This window comes from Gymnogyps californianus, chromosome 2 (genome assembly GCF_018139145.2).
Source record: "Gymnogyps californianus isolate 813 chromosome 2, ASM1813914v2, whole genome shotgun sequence".
In the NCBI taxonomy this organism is placed as follows: domain Eukaryota; kingdom Metazoa; phylum Chordata; class Aves; order Accipitriformes; family Cathartidae; genus Gymnogyps; species Gymnogyps californianus.
The window spans coordinates 140,510,521-140,525,507 of NC_059472.1; the positions used below are offsets into that span (position 1 = coordinate 140,510,521).

General features: G+C 39.0%; 1 protein-coding gene across 3 annotated transcripts in view; it reads right to left on the bottom strand.

Annotated features, from left to right (window-relative positions):
* Positions 1-4,671: 4,671 nt before the first annotated feature.
* The window catches only part of PPP1R9A (protein phosphatase 1 regulatory subunit 9A), a 142,047-nt gene continuing 131,731 nt past the window's right edge, over positions 4,672-14,987 (bottom strand). Inside the window, exons 15-19 of one of the 3 annotated variants that reach the window (XM_050891424.1) lie at positions 11,955-12,153; positions 9,244-9,363; positions 7,336-7,359; positions 5,964-6,146; positions 4,672-5,003 (exon numbers count right to left, since the gene is read on the bottom strand). In XM_050891424.1, the coding sequence (XP_050747381.1) occupies positions 4,791-5,003; positions 5,964-6,146; positions 7,336-7,359; positions 9,244-9,363; positions 11,955-12,153 (739 nt within the window). In that variant the 3' untranslated portion in view covers positions 4,672-4,790. The remainder of the gene's footprint in view (positions 5,004-5,963; positions 6,147-7,335; positions 7,360-9,243; positions 9,364-11,954; positions 12,154-14,987) is intronic. The other 2 variants (XM_050891426.1, XM_050891425.1) reach the window with 2 other exon arrangements.

The following is a 14,987-nucleotide window of genomic DNA, read 5'->3' on the forward strand; positions in this document are numbered from 1 at the left end:
ATCCATGTATGTACATATGTACGTACACACACAAAACCATACATATGTATTTAAAGAGGGAATCAAGCCACAGATGACTCGAACATTTCTAGAAAGACTAATTGATTTAATTATTTTCACTAATTTAACAAAACTAAACCAAAACCATCTAACTGCTCTGTGCACTCTGCCCATTTCAACTGTTAAAGACTTACAACTTAATTAAATATGTGCTGCTTTTTCCAAATGTCTGGTTTTTTCAGTGTTTTGGACCACGACATAGGTTTCCTGAGATTTTCAAGTGAGGGAGAGCACAGAATGAGGGAAGTGCTATTAAAAGGGTCCAGCCCCTCTATGACTTAGTTGATGATAATGTAGGGGACAAGGCCACACCTAAAAAGAGCAAGATCAGGTTTTACTTTTGCCTTGACAATATTTTCTCTCTGTAAACACACAGGTAAGAAATCAACACAAGACTTAATTCTTGCAAGCTTCCCCTAAATTTCAGCACTGAAAACCAGTACAGACTGCAGAGCAGATGCTGTAAAGAACTACAGCTGAATCTGTGCAAACCTTTCCTTTTGATTTTCAGTGTTGTGCTGGTACCTGGAATGGTACTTGTTGGCCATACCCAACTAAATGATGATCCTCCTCCTTCCTACTGTAGAACTGGATTCTGCACTATTAACAAGAGTGGCATTTCTTTCTCTGACTTAAAAGTGGAACACAATTCATTCTCAAAAATCACACAACATTGCCCACCTCTTACTCGCCAGCACGTGAGCCAGGAGGTGAAGGTGGAGCAGCTCAGGAGGACAGGAGGCTTTGATGGAAGCAATGAAGTATGAGGAACCCTCATGCTCAGTGTCAAGCACCTCTGAATGTCAATGAAAGCTGAGGACTGGCAAGCTTCAGAGGAAAGCTGCTCAGTAATTCTAGTAAAAGCTCGATTCTTGTGGTTGTGGTATCCCTGCAGCAGACTACAGTCATGGCACAACAGATGCCTTTGCAAAAAAATGTAAAAAGCTGAAAAAAATGCAAAAGCATTTGTATACACTGAGATACAAACATCACCTAACTCTGTTCAGCTTTTTACTACTGGCTTCTGTTCAATTCTAACCTATGATGTAGAACAGGCTCCACTTACAGTGACCCCCACCAGACCTGCTCAGAGCAGTGGGTGAAATGCTAACAGCAGTGGGCAATACTCCATGCATTGCAACGAACAGGTTCAGCTCCTTCCTCACGCCCTGGTCCTGATCTGTCCGGGCAGACTGAAACTGAATTGGGAGTTTTAACATGGAAGTTGCACGGGTGCAGCACCTCACCACGTGGGAAAATACGAGCTGGAAGCGAGTAATGTCAGTATGTTTGGTTGATTTGGACAGAGCAAGGAGCCACCACTCTCTCCACAATCTCAGTATAAACACTAGGGTTTGAGGACTAAAGTAACCTGCAGTGTGGTATCTTTTATTTTCTTTTTTTCAGAGTTCCATTTTTTGCTAAATCTCCTTTCTTCACCCTTTCAGAGGCTCGATATATTCACAACCTGGCAATACCGCAGCAACGAGCAGAACTAGAGTTTACAGAATTGGCCTACCATCGTAATCAGGGAGAAGTTAACTTCACCAGCCTGCTCTGGTCACCTAGGTGTAAAGATGACGCAGATGCATGGCTAGAGGGATGGAAACATCGCACTGCCTCTACAGCAGTTTAAAGGTGGCCAGGCAAGTCAGCATACTCAAAATTGCTTTAGCTCCACAAATAAATATGCAAAAGTAGGCGACAGATACATTTCCAGGTGAGCCAAAAGAGAGTCTTTCCAGTCATTTAGCATGGAATATTTGTTTCTTCTTATTACATCAAAACCCCACATTAGTCTGACTTAGCATTGCTTTACAGGAAGTTTAAGTTAAGAATGATGAGACATCCATATCTTTTGTTTCATATATGTCATTACACAATACAAGGGGAAAAAATGCAACACAACTTTAAAGGTCCTATAAAACAGTAACAAAAGTTTCAAACTGTGCTTTACATCTGTTACCCAGTGACATTTCTGCACGTCCCAACGAGTTACCATACTTAATAAAAGGAACCACATAAATCTCTTTTATCACAGAAAGAAGAGCAAAACTCTTGACATTCCTCGGTTTTCTTAGTTTTCATGTGTTGATCAAAATGCGTTTTATGGTTTTATTTTAAATATAAGCTACTAGGTTTTTTTTAAGTTAGGTTTTTGTTGGTTGTTTTTAGTCTGAAAATAACAAAGTAACATTACCACAAAGCAATAAACCCTCCCTGAATACTTAAAGGACTTAAGTCAAATTAGTTATTCTGCAGAATAAGAATCTGATTTACGAAGAGATTAACTAGGCACTGTTCTAAGCAGCAAGAATGAAAACTCAATGTATAATGCCAAGCAGTCTGCTCAGGTTTCTAAGAAAACAACATAAAAAACAGGGACACCATCTTAGATTACTATATACAACCAGTTAAAACATTACTACAATGTAAACATAATTTAAAAAGAAAATCATCATCGAATGCATTTATCAACATTGTATTTAAAATATTAAATTTCCAGTTTCTTCCAGATAACTTCTCTTACTCAAATATAAATTGATAACCTCCTAAAATAACAAAATGCTAGTTTTATGATGCTGTTAAACTTTTGTATATTTTTTCTCCTACAAAGAGCGCAGAAAGATTCACTGCAATGTGGAATTCTTGTTAGCAGGTGTATTTTTTTGCCAGTGGTCTATCTCCAGAAAAATATCACAAACCTTTAGAAATATCAGGAAGTATCTTTTACAGCAATTATTTAATTTTTAGATCTGAATAAAATATACATCAGAAACTGGTAGAAATTGGATTTGAAAGGAAAAATAAAGCTAATGCTACATAGATCTCTTGTGTATTAATTTTGAATGAACTAGGCTCTCTCAGTTTATAGATCACTTTACATGTCCAAGAAATTATTAGGATCAAAATAAATTTAACTATAAACATTGCACCCCAACTGTTTCATATCTGAGCTTCAGAGAACTTTACAGACACAAATCTGAATGCCATAAAGTACAGAGCAGAAGAGAAGCCAAGCCAAACCAAAACATTTTCTTCAAAAGAATTCAACATTTGCATTTTTTAGGCTGGCAAATTTTTAAGTTCAAGATTCTAACTTTGCATCAACATCTTAAACAATTTATAGGTTGGCACGACTAGATGAGGACGGCAGCTTCCAGGATGCATGAAAGGGAAGTGATGTGTCTCAACTATAAATGCTGCTACGTAGTTAGCTTTGACTATAAAGCAGTAAGCTAATACCTCTAGGTTCTCATTGTGGATATTTGCCTGTTGTCTGTCTATTCTTCTGAAGAAATACTGAATATTTTAATACCGCTCTTAAGAGGCAGTAACACCATGCAGTGTGAGCTATACACTGCTTCTGTCATAGTCAAAACTACACAGCAGGCTTTGCCGATGGCCTCACATACCAGGAAAACAGAAATCTCTGAAGATGTAATACTACCACTGCTAAGCCATCAAAACATTCTACAGCCTATGCCCAAAAATTCAGGTTTTGGTCGGGATATTCTTTAAACACATCAATCAAAACAGTTAATATATGGCAGCTTTGGATTTAGTAACTGTCACCTCCATGGCAGCATTGATCTTAACAGCAACGTACTGAATTTAATTTTAACCAGAATCCTTCGTTTTCCTCTTCTTAAAGTGCACTTCTGTAAAAACTGAAGATTTTCAGCAGACTTAAGTTTGATAATCGTTTCCAACAACAGCTTCATAACAGCACAGCACAAAGCTTATTCTCCCAATGCTTACTGGAGAATGAATCTGAAGATGTGGTGTTTTTCTTGGGGGAAAAAAAAAAACCAAAACAAAATAAGCCCAGTTTCCTGTTCAAAACACATGAAAAAGAAAGCGGAGCGTACTATAAGAAAGTTGCCTACACACTGGGAGCACAATGAAATTTATACAGATCTATATGCTGTGCTCTAGTTAGAAATTCATCCTTCCTCAGATATCTAAGGATAAATGTTATCCTCAGATTTCTGTGTAAACCCACATAATCATTTAAGGCTTTGCCTCCTTCCTGGATTAACTATTGTACAGTTAACAGAAAGAGTTTCACCTCCTGTCTTTTACCCAGGGGGAATATCGACTCTCCTGTCTTTATCTCCAGTGTATAATAAGAAGTCACTGAACAGTTGCGTTTCCAGAGCAGTGTCACTTCAAGGTACTGACGCAAGATGAAACTTACTCCAGTAGACGGAACTGAGTATCCAAACACTGTAAAGAAGCTGAACTTCCAGTTAGAAAGTTAAGTCAACTCTTATCAGACAGAGCACAACTCCTTTTACCCAGCTGAAGAAATGTTCACCAATTGTTTTGACTGGCCATCCTATCCAGAAGAGGTAAAGCAGTGGACCATGCTCCTCGGTATCATGCTGGTTACTGAAGTGACCAAACACATATAGCTCAATAGAGAAGAGTAGTTTGGAAGGAAACACTGCCACACAAATATGAAATCTGTTAGCTGTCAACAACAACAAAACAAACTGAGGGGCTGGGGTTGTTTCACATGGCAACAGCAACGAGCGTGAACTGGATACGCGGGAAAATAAAACTACACAATATAAATTTCTCTAGTCATTCTATGTATAGCCCCATTTCTCTGTACACACTCTTGTGTAATGAATACAAGAAAGCTGAAGGGGCACCAGAGTGGATATGAGTTTCTCTTCCCTTGAAGTGCCTCCATTTTCCTAACACAGCAGCACTTCTGCTTCTCACTGCTCATTAGTGCCCTCTGTTGCATCTGATGAAGACTTGTCTGTTTTCTTTGATTTCCTCTGCAGTTGCTCTTGTTCCTTCTTCCGAAGCTTTTCCCTTTGCTTTTCCATTTTCTCTTGAGCTTTGCGAGCCTTCTCCAAGGATGCTTTCATTTCCTTTAGCTTTTTTTTAATGATTGCTCTGTCCTGGGAAGATGTCATACCAAGAGCCTGAGGTGGGGAAAACAAAATTAAAAAAGAAAAAGGATTTCATACGGTTTAATCTATCACAAAGTTTTTCATATTCTAGTAACAACTCTTCTTAGGTAGAAGACTGTAACAACTAAGCAAATTTGAGACAGACTCAGGTACATTACTGATGTGAAATACACTTCTGTACTACTTTCCATGCCTTCCACTTCTAGAATATTAAAGAATTAGATCTCATTGCCACCACCAATGTTGATTTCATTGATCAAATGAGGCAACTGAAGTCATCTAAGTCTACACAGAACAAGACTTCCCAATTCTCACTGCTATGCCTTAGTCAAAAGTTCACTTGCTCTCTTCTAAAACCCCTAGAGTTAGTGAAGTGCCAGCAAAAAAAATTCAGAAAGGAAACACCAAACTTGGACTTTCAGATCTGCTGAGCTTCCACAACTCCTTCCTGTAATTATTTTTGACAAAAGTAGGCTCATATTTTCACTACAAGAAACAATGCTTTTAGTTAAATACAAAACTGTATTTAGTTCTAACATAGTACAATTGGTATCAGCTTATGCCTCCAGTATCCTACTAATCCATTTTTCAGTTGCTACTTCTGATGTATGTCTATTTACTATCTTCTCTGAATCACTCTTTCGCAAAACAGAGCTGGATGAGAAATACGTGCATGCAAATACCACTTATACATGCTGCTATATGATTTACGCATGCAAATATGGGTACTTTATATACACTCAGAGTTTTCACAAAGCAAATGCCCTCTATTTCTGAAGCTTCTGAATCCAAGTGCATATGGGAATTCTTAAAGTGTTGCTGTGGCTTTACACTCTGTGTTTATTATTCTAGTCTATCACCACTCCACACACAGGGATTCACTACATTCTGGCCGAATTCTTATCTCCTTTAAGATTACCTAAAGTGACAACAAATACTACAGTTAGTCTTGAAGTCCAGTCAGTCAATTACCTTGAGCTTACTCCCATCCAGCTGAAGGAGATGCTCCCCGTTAATGTTTTGGGCACTGAATTCAGAAACATACTGTTCAAGGTTCAGGCTCATTAACCAGTGGGAAACCTGCTGCACGCTCCACTCCTGAACAGCACGACTCTGACACTGACTGTGCTTAGGAGACTGTCCATCGTCAAGGATCTGTGACAAAAACGTGCTGCATTATTATTAAAAGGGTAACACGGACGAGTAACAACATTTTTCTGTACAAACCGCCAGCATCAGAGCAGAAGTATCCGTACTATCTTTACACTACAATAGTAACAACTTCACACCACTATATTACATCTGTATCTAACTAGATATCTAAGAATTGGTACAAGGTACCCAAAAAGTCTTCTATCTATAAATAGAAGAAGAAAAAGGAATTGGCATTCCTTTTAACCCAAACAGGGACTGAAATGGCCAGGTGGCACAATTCAAAACAGGTATGTTCCCATTCCCTCGCAAGATTTTTATCCTTCAAATTAGGACGTTTCTAAAGGATGTAATGAATTCTGCATTCCACTTCCTGGGCTCATTCACAGATCTTTATGATGTGTTTAAGCTACAAACAAGAAATTCAGGGGAAAAAAAACCTCAGAAACCACTCTAAAGTTCAAAGTGATGACATCAAACAGCCAGTGAGACTGACACTATCTATGGAAGACTATGAGATGACACAGAGGAGTGGTAAGGAACACACAGCGATCCCACAGCCCTGGCCCTGCTCTCATCACGTTGCGCTGCTGCAGGAGAGAGCACAAGCGCAGCACCAGGAGGGGCAGGTGGGGCGTCAGCTGCTGGAGCAGCCCTGTGTCCCTGCTCTGCCACTTTATTCCACCCAGGGGTACGCCAGTGGGGCCTGAAACAAAAGCCACTCTGTCCCAGCCGTGGTCAGCAAAGCAGCTGCTACAGGCTGCAGCAGCTGTCTGCTGTTAGAGCAGCTTTTACACTGGGTTAGACGATGCTGAGAGCCTTCTCAGCTTCTGGCTGTCCAGTTCTCAGGGCTGGGGAGAAGACGGTTTAAGCACTATCTTTTCCTTCTCCTATCGCCAGCAGGAGCTCAGTGAAGCTGATGCTTGGCCTGGTGGATTTGCTGTGACACCGACCCTCCTCCCCCTTCCAGCATACCGCAAAAACTGCAATCTGCTATGGCCTTGAAAACTCTTAGCAGAAAGGAGAGGGGAACTCAAGACAAGGAGAGAGGAACCAGTGACATCTGCGTGTTCTGCTCGAACAAGGGGGTTTGCCACACAACACCGTAAAACAAGAAATGTGAATCTGCAAATGAGACGATACGTTGCCACGCGATGGTCACACGATTCACAACAGCACACTAGTATCTCACCTCATCATCAATCATATCCAGGCTCTAAGTGAGGGAGCAACAAAGAAATGGGAAAGAAAAGCATTATAGAAACAAAATACAGAACATGTAACAGCATGTAAAAGTTCAGGCAAGGGCAGCACCAAGATTTGCAAACAGATATTGCTACTCAAAACCAAAGAGATTTCTTCAAAAAAAATTATTTCCAGAAGCAGAGAGGTTATGTTGAAAGCTCAGCACACACATGATTTGGCAGCTAAACCTCAGACTGTGTCAATGAAACCCCCTTGGAGTTCCTGGTCTTGACACCCTAGAATCGGTGGGAACTTTCCTGATGGCTCCAATTCCAAGAGCAAAAGCTCCTTTATTAGAGGAGAACAACCTGCAAGAACTGGGTTCCCTCCGCACCCTTTCATTTTTTTCATCTCCTTCAAATAATCCTGTCAGATCTGCCAGGGAAGCCTGAGCGAAGGAGTGCTTGCAGCAATACGCTATGAAAGGCTGAAGAGCAACGCCGGCCTAATCCCCTGCCAGGGTGGTTGTGGAGGTTTCCACTGCAGCTCTTGCTGAACACGCTGCCTGATTTGGAGGCTGCAATTTGGCACACAGCAGAGGATGGAGAAAACACATTCATTTTTATAGACCTGTTCAGGCTTGATAGAAGTGATAAAGTAGAGAGCTGAACAAGAAAAATGAAAGCATTTTCAAGCTTTTAATTCAATACCACTGGGAACAGGGCATTGTCACAATAAAATACATAATATAAGGGGAATGAAACATGGTAAGAGAATGAAATGTATTATCTATCAAGATAGTATTAATACTAAATAAAGTGTAAATGATGGCTTTGTTCTTTTCAATAATTCACAGACCCGTCTGCACTCTCCTATGATTGTTATAAATTTTTGCCCTTTATTACCTGCAGTAAGTAACCTCTAAAGAATGGTTGGGTTTGTAGACTTGCATTTTGGCAAATGCACGGAACAGCTCTCATTCTTTAAACCCATGCAAAGGATGCAGGCAGTAATAGAACAAACCTAACTATCATTAAAAAAAAAAAAAAAGACATAGATACTTCAAGTTCCTCCTCTCTAGAATAAAACCCTGGCTGAAACCTCACATGAAAAATGTGAAGTTCTTACAGAGTGTTTGTAAAAGAACAAAGGCACAGGTTTCCTAGAGTCCACAGGACACGTTGACAGCTATCGTCAAACTGTGCAACTTCATTGACAACTGAGTTACAAAACTAGCATCTTAAGAAAAGTATTTTCAATATACTATATTCAGCTCAATTATGTCACCAATTTACAGGGTTAGGAATGCTTTTTTGCATTATCATTGTTCGAAAAAACTCTGGTTTGAAGTAACTGAATTCAAATCCACTGTGCAAAGCAAGCACAAAGAATGCAAAGTGGATTAACACATATACGTTCTAATCAATATACATACATTCAGGTACAGTAACACACAATTACTGCATGTACAGGTCATTATTATTTTAATGTATCAGGGTAAAAATTAGTCTAGGTGAAGGTGCCTTACATCTCAACTACATTTACCGAACTATACTATATGTTTATTATCTCAGAATTGTCTCAATTATGTCTAGTTTAGTGTATGTATACACATATCTATGGGTCCACATGTACATATTTAGAATGTAGGAAAAATGTATTGAAATGCTTGAGGATATAGCATCTCTTAGGAAACCAACTGCATTCTACTTTCCTACAATAATACCATAGGACCTTTATTTCAAGTCATTATTATATGAACAAGAAAAATCATAATCTAGAAACCAAGATTCATTTTCTTGTCCCATTCTACTGCCTAAAAAATATCCCTTTATTATTGGAGTAATTATCAAGCAAAATGCCATGGGAGAAAGAAAACAACTATTTCCCACCTTAAACAATTTCATCAGCATACCTCATCTGACGACAGTGCTAAGGAGTGCGAGAAACCTGGGGTTTTAGGTTCTGCTCCTAAACCGCTCAAATCAGCTGAACTTGTGCTGCTGGGACTGAAATCATCGTTGAATGTGAAATTCTGTGGAGAAAAAGATGAGTTAGAATGAACAAACCATCTCATACGTGCATCTAAAAGGGAAATTTGCTTTCTGTCTTCCAGGTTGGCATAGTTCAGGAGTGATTTCAATCATTTACCAAACCAGTTACAATACACATGAGGAAGCCTAATTTTTAGTATTGTTAATATTTATAGAATACACAGTATTTTTACCACTGTGTACTTCAAGAGACACCCTTGCCAGCTTAATGCCTCAATGAATAGCAAAGAGGTCTGAAAGCAATTTCCAGACTTCCTCTTAAGATGCTGGCGCTCATCCTGGAGCTAAATTACTGCTTCCGTGGGTTAATCACTAGCATTTTACTGTCCTCCAAATATTTAGGACAAGCGTAGCACAGGCAGTAGCACAAAGAATAGGACAGAGGATTAATTAGCAGAGAGAAGTGAAAACTGCTATTGAAAGAGCAAGGAGAATATCCTGTGAATCCATTTCTGAGTCTCAAATAATCTCCTAGAAAAGTGAGAGGATCCTCCCTCTTTGCCTATACCTTTAGAAAAAAATGAAATTGAAAGTAAAAGAGATCTTTGGATATTGAATATTATTTACTGAACTAATAACCATAAAACAAACCCTGCTTTTTCTTAATGCAATGACAGACATCACACCTTACAGCAAAGAATAGCAAAAGTGTGCACATATATTCCAGAAATACAGCAGAATTACCATCAGAAGAAGACAAAAATTAACAAGTATTTCACATTAGAGTGAGAACCATAAAAAACCAAAATCTATAAAAAATTAAGGACACCATGATATTCCATTTAACTTGGATATACAGATGATGATACGGAGATCTCTAATCGCTACTCTACCATCTAAATGAATATCAAATTCAAGTCACCTTTGACATTCAATTTAAAAGAACGGATCCAAACATCAAAGCCCAAAACAACACTAAAAAAGTTATCCTTTTATCCCCCCCAAAGACATTTGACCTAACTTCCCTGAAAACAAGAAGTCTTCCAAGAATATCAAGTGTTGGCCCTCTTAGTTTTGCTGGAAATCCAACTAAATATTGGTATCACCCTGTGCTTTAAAAACCTGAATAGAAGTATAGGAACTGTTAACTTAAGAGCTTGCAAACTTTAGAGAGAATATCAAAATGTTTTTGTGATAAGTTTTCTCACACCTACGTTTAGAATTCCTGTTCTGCTTTTCCCAACTCTTTATAGAGGAGCTTCCTTAATATGCAAACTTTTAGCCCCCACAGTGTTCTTAGGCCAGGAGTTCAACAGCTCTACCTCCTGTTGTGTGAAGAACATCTTTTTCTTTTTTAAGTACTCTGATTTTTCTTTCACCTCTATTTTGTGTAAGCTTCAGCCTGATGAATTTAAGTCTTTAAAATTTAATTTTCTGTAAGAAAAACACAAGATAGCCAAGGCCTGCTAATAATCATGATAGCAGGGCAAACCCCCCTCCAAAACCTCAACCTAATACTTACTGTAAAAGGGGATGCTTTTTTCCCCGTTTGAAAATTATTTTCATACAATGTTTGTTTAAAGGCACAAATAGGGTTTACATGTCTAATCCTCATCTTTCTTTTTCAAAAGAAACTGGGTAACCGATTAGTTTCTCTTTAATCTTCAGAGATTTCATATGTGGTCTTCTCTATCAATCTGATTGGGACTGGTCAGCCTTGTGTTGCTCTGCCTAGCAGGTAACACAAGCACAGCTATGACCTTGCGTAGCTTGGTGCACAGCAGGAGTAAGGTATCACCAGCTTTTGGCACCAAGAGAGTAAGAAATGGCTGTGGAAATGGCTATTATGTACATGCACGTGTTTGCAGAAGACAGAGAAATTAGCTTTCTGATTCATATTCCTGTACATAAAGTTGAGAACCACATCTGTTTCTTTTTACCAGACCAATATAAAAAGTCAACTGCTCCAAGTTATAAGAAGATACAGGCAGAGAAATATTTTCCAGAAGTAAAAACGAACACGAAAATCTGAGTATATTACTATAACTAAGGGTTACTTCAGAAGTTATCATGCTGAAACATTCATGCACATAGAAAGGAATCACACAGATGTATTAAATTGCAATAGTTCATATTTACAGTTCAAGCATCTTCATATAGAGAATTAAATCCAACATCCAGCATGCATGACAAACAGAGTTCATTATTGGGGGAAAAAAGGCAGATGACTGGCAGCATACAGCATTTCTTCACTTGCAAACACCTCATTTGAACATGGGTAGGTCTTCCCACAATCAGTCCTGAAGAATGCAGAAAATATCTATAATTGAATACACAAATCTAGCATTTGTTCAGTGGATCCAAATGCTAATTTCCACTGGCACGACTTGCTTTTGTTACGGTACAGCACACCACAGTTATTTTACTGAATTAATGTACATTAAGACAGAGTAAAAAGGTAGAACATGGAATGGTACGACAGAGATGTTCTGTTCAGATGAGCTTTTACCGTACAATGAACACCATGCACTGTTTATTGTAGTAGTCACATATTGGCCTGTTCTTTTTCCAGAAACATGAAGCCAATTATGCCACTCAACACAGTGGGAAGAAGGTAGTTTTTATTTTCTACCTTTGACCCTTTTTTAGCTGGACTTATATTTTCAGAGGAAGGTTCAGTTGAGCTGGTAGGCGATGGCAGGTTGCTAGAAGAATTGGATCCCTTGCCACTCTCTCCGTACCATGTGAATGGTACACAGTGTGGGAGAGATGTGGATCGCTCTGCTGAAGATTTAGTGTTTGCTGATTTCTGCAGCATCTCTCTGGCAGTCCTGTTTAAGAGAAAGGAGCAGGAATATGTGTTAGATTGCAAGAGAAAACAAAATGCTACAGAGGCAGTTAATTGTAAAAAGAACGACATTCCCTGTAACTGTGACTAAAGAACTGAGTAGCATGCAGCTGGTAGGGGCATGCCTCAAGTCCCTCTTTCAGCAAAAGAAGAAAAACGTGGGTTCTTTTGATTCTTTTTCTAACTCAAGCTCTCTTAGACAACATACACCCAGCAAATGGAGACAGATGCCAGCTGAAAATGCCTGTACTCCCGCTGTTCGGATGTGAACCAGCTCCAGTCAAGAAGCCACATGTTGTGTTGGTACATTTCTGAGCCCCAGTGGTATCTCAGCATGATTAAATAGATTAGACTCAGCACTGACCCAAGTGGGCTCTGGTTCCCAGAGAAGGTCTGGCTTGGGTTTTGAGCACAGGCAGAATGAATCAGGTGCATCTGTATCCATCTATGGAGATGTGCCTTTGTTACAACAGCTAAATACTGATAGAGTATTATCTTGATTTTAAAGTTATTAAATATTAAAAATATTAATATAGAAAAATGAAAGAAACACCTATGTGATATTATCAGCTTCTCTCTTTGTAGCAACAAAGACTGCAGTGGATAATGTGATCAAGGCAAAGGTAACAGTTATAAAATAAAATGCCTAAATTATTCGCTAAATATATCATGTCAACAGTACAGTATGTAAATTAAAAGAAACTATGTAAAGTGTCTGCCTCAAAAAACTTACGCATATGTCATATTCTCATATTATTTATATCAATGTATATGTTACTGTTTCAGAGCATTAAACTTCTACTGCTCTAAGCAGCCACCAGTAAATTGCACATATGTAAATCTCCCCTCAACTTCTACCTTCTGGACAGCTTCTAAATCATTATTAATGTAATCACTAGAGCTCTGTATATTGTGAAGCCTCTTTTCTGTATGAATGAAACTGAGATTGTCAAAGGGCCTCCACCCATGGCAGCAGAAGAATCCTCCCTCCCTTTAGCTACATAAAGAAAGGTAGATGTATCTGACCCAGTCCTGTACTCCCCCCTCATCTTCTAATCTTGCTTGAGAGTAGAAAGAAAAAACAAATTATGTTGCCCGAATCACCCAGCTTCAGGCAGGGGAATATATGCTTCTTACTTCAATGGGGAATTTTTTATATACGTAACATTAGTGGTAGTCTTAGGAAATAATCCAGGATTTTATTTACACATCCTGAGTGCCATTTTGGCAATGGCAAAATAATGCATGCAACATCCATCTGACAGCGTGATTAGTTCTACATCAATCAGTTGCTGTAATGGACATGATTATAACAGGATGCTGTCTTTTGATCATCATCTTCCTTCTTTCAAAGAGCTTATAAAGCTTTGGACTGTAGAGAAAACATCCTCACATTTCTTCTGAGGCAAATTCTTTGGAGTTAGTAACAAAGGAAGTGACAATGGGTGTTTAAAAAGTTATACTGAAATAGTAACATTCCAGTTTACAGAGGCGCAGTGAGAATTACAAATGCTTATGAATTTTGACTTTGAAAGCAGTATTAAACTTTGCTTTTAGTAACTGTATCCAAACTCAGAAATATTAACAAACAATACAAATAACTGATTTATCAAATGACCTAATAAGCAACTGATCTCTCTATGCTGAGATCTGCTTTCTCTAAGGAAGATACCTACGGAATCTCACAAACTTCTGTAACATACTATGTTGGTATAAGGAACATACCAAGTTCTTACAAACAAGTATACATTCATTCCCCCCATCCTGTGGCTTCGTATTTAAATGCTACGTGATGTTTAATACCCTGCTAAGGGCACTAGCTGCCTTACAGCTACACAGAGATGCAGAGGATTTGCTTTAACAAATCTCTGCCTGTCACTAGGGAAATCCAGCAGTGAATATCACTAACTCCAGGTCACACTGCAAGCAAAGCAGACACACGAGTGGAACCAACTGGAACAGGTTTTCTGACACCAGTGCAGAGGCAATGACTGCTGCCCAAGATCACTGAAGATCCTGCCAGATATTTGCAGGATACAAATGTACAAATGTATGCTGAGACAGAACAGTGCACTTCAGTACAGTGTGCCTGAAGGAGTAAGTCGGAAGTCTAGGGTTTCTTTTACCTTTCTGATTTTACGGAGCTACGCAATATACTTGTCACTGGGTCTCCATATATTAGACTGTCAGCAAAACTCCACAAACGGCTGCATACTCATTTTCCACCACAATGATTTTCTGAGTAGCATTCAAAGTTTGCTCTCTTCCGATAGCTCTTTTATCATGTAGGTTTTCTTTTGCATTGTTTTATGTGCAGAGTTTTTTAGTTGCTATGTCCTTTCTAGACTTTTGGAACGTATTCAGTTTGCTCAGCACTCCTGACATTAACCTGTCTTTCATACCTGGAACCAGGTATCACCCCCTGTAGCTGTCATCTTGTCGGGCTCATCAGTATGTGAGGAGAGACCTTCACACTACACTAGCTTTTGCAGAGAAGATTGCTGCCTGCCATTTTGAACATTCATTTATTTATTCAGAGTCCAGATGCTGGTGATGTGGTCTCATCAGACCTCACAAGGAATTCACAGTTCCTTCCCTGACAGTTGGTGATGTGACAAATGCAGTCAGCATTTTTCCAATCTATTTTCAACTTACGATGTTCATCTTCAGAAACAAACCCTTCTGAAAGCATTCCTGATGTGGGTGCTGTGAAGCTGCAGTGAACAGCTGCTGCCCACCCTTGCTCTGGGGGCTTTTTCAAAAAAATGTGGAATTGTGTCAAGATTTCTGGTTCACGGGTATTATTAACTGACTGTG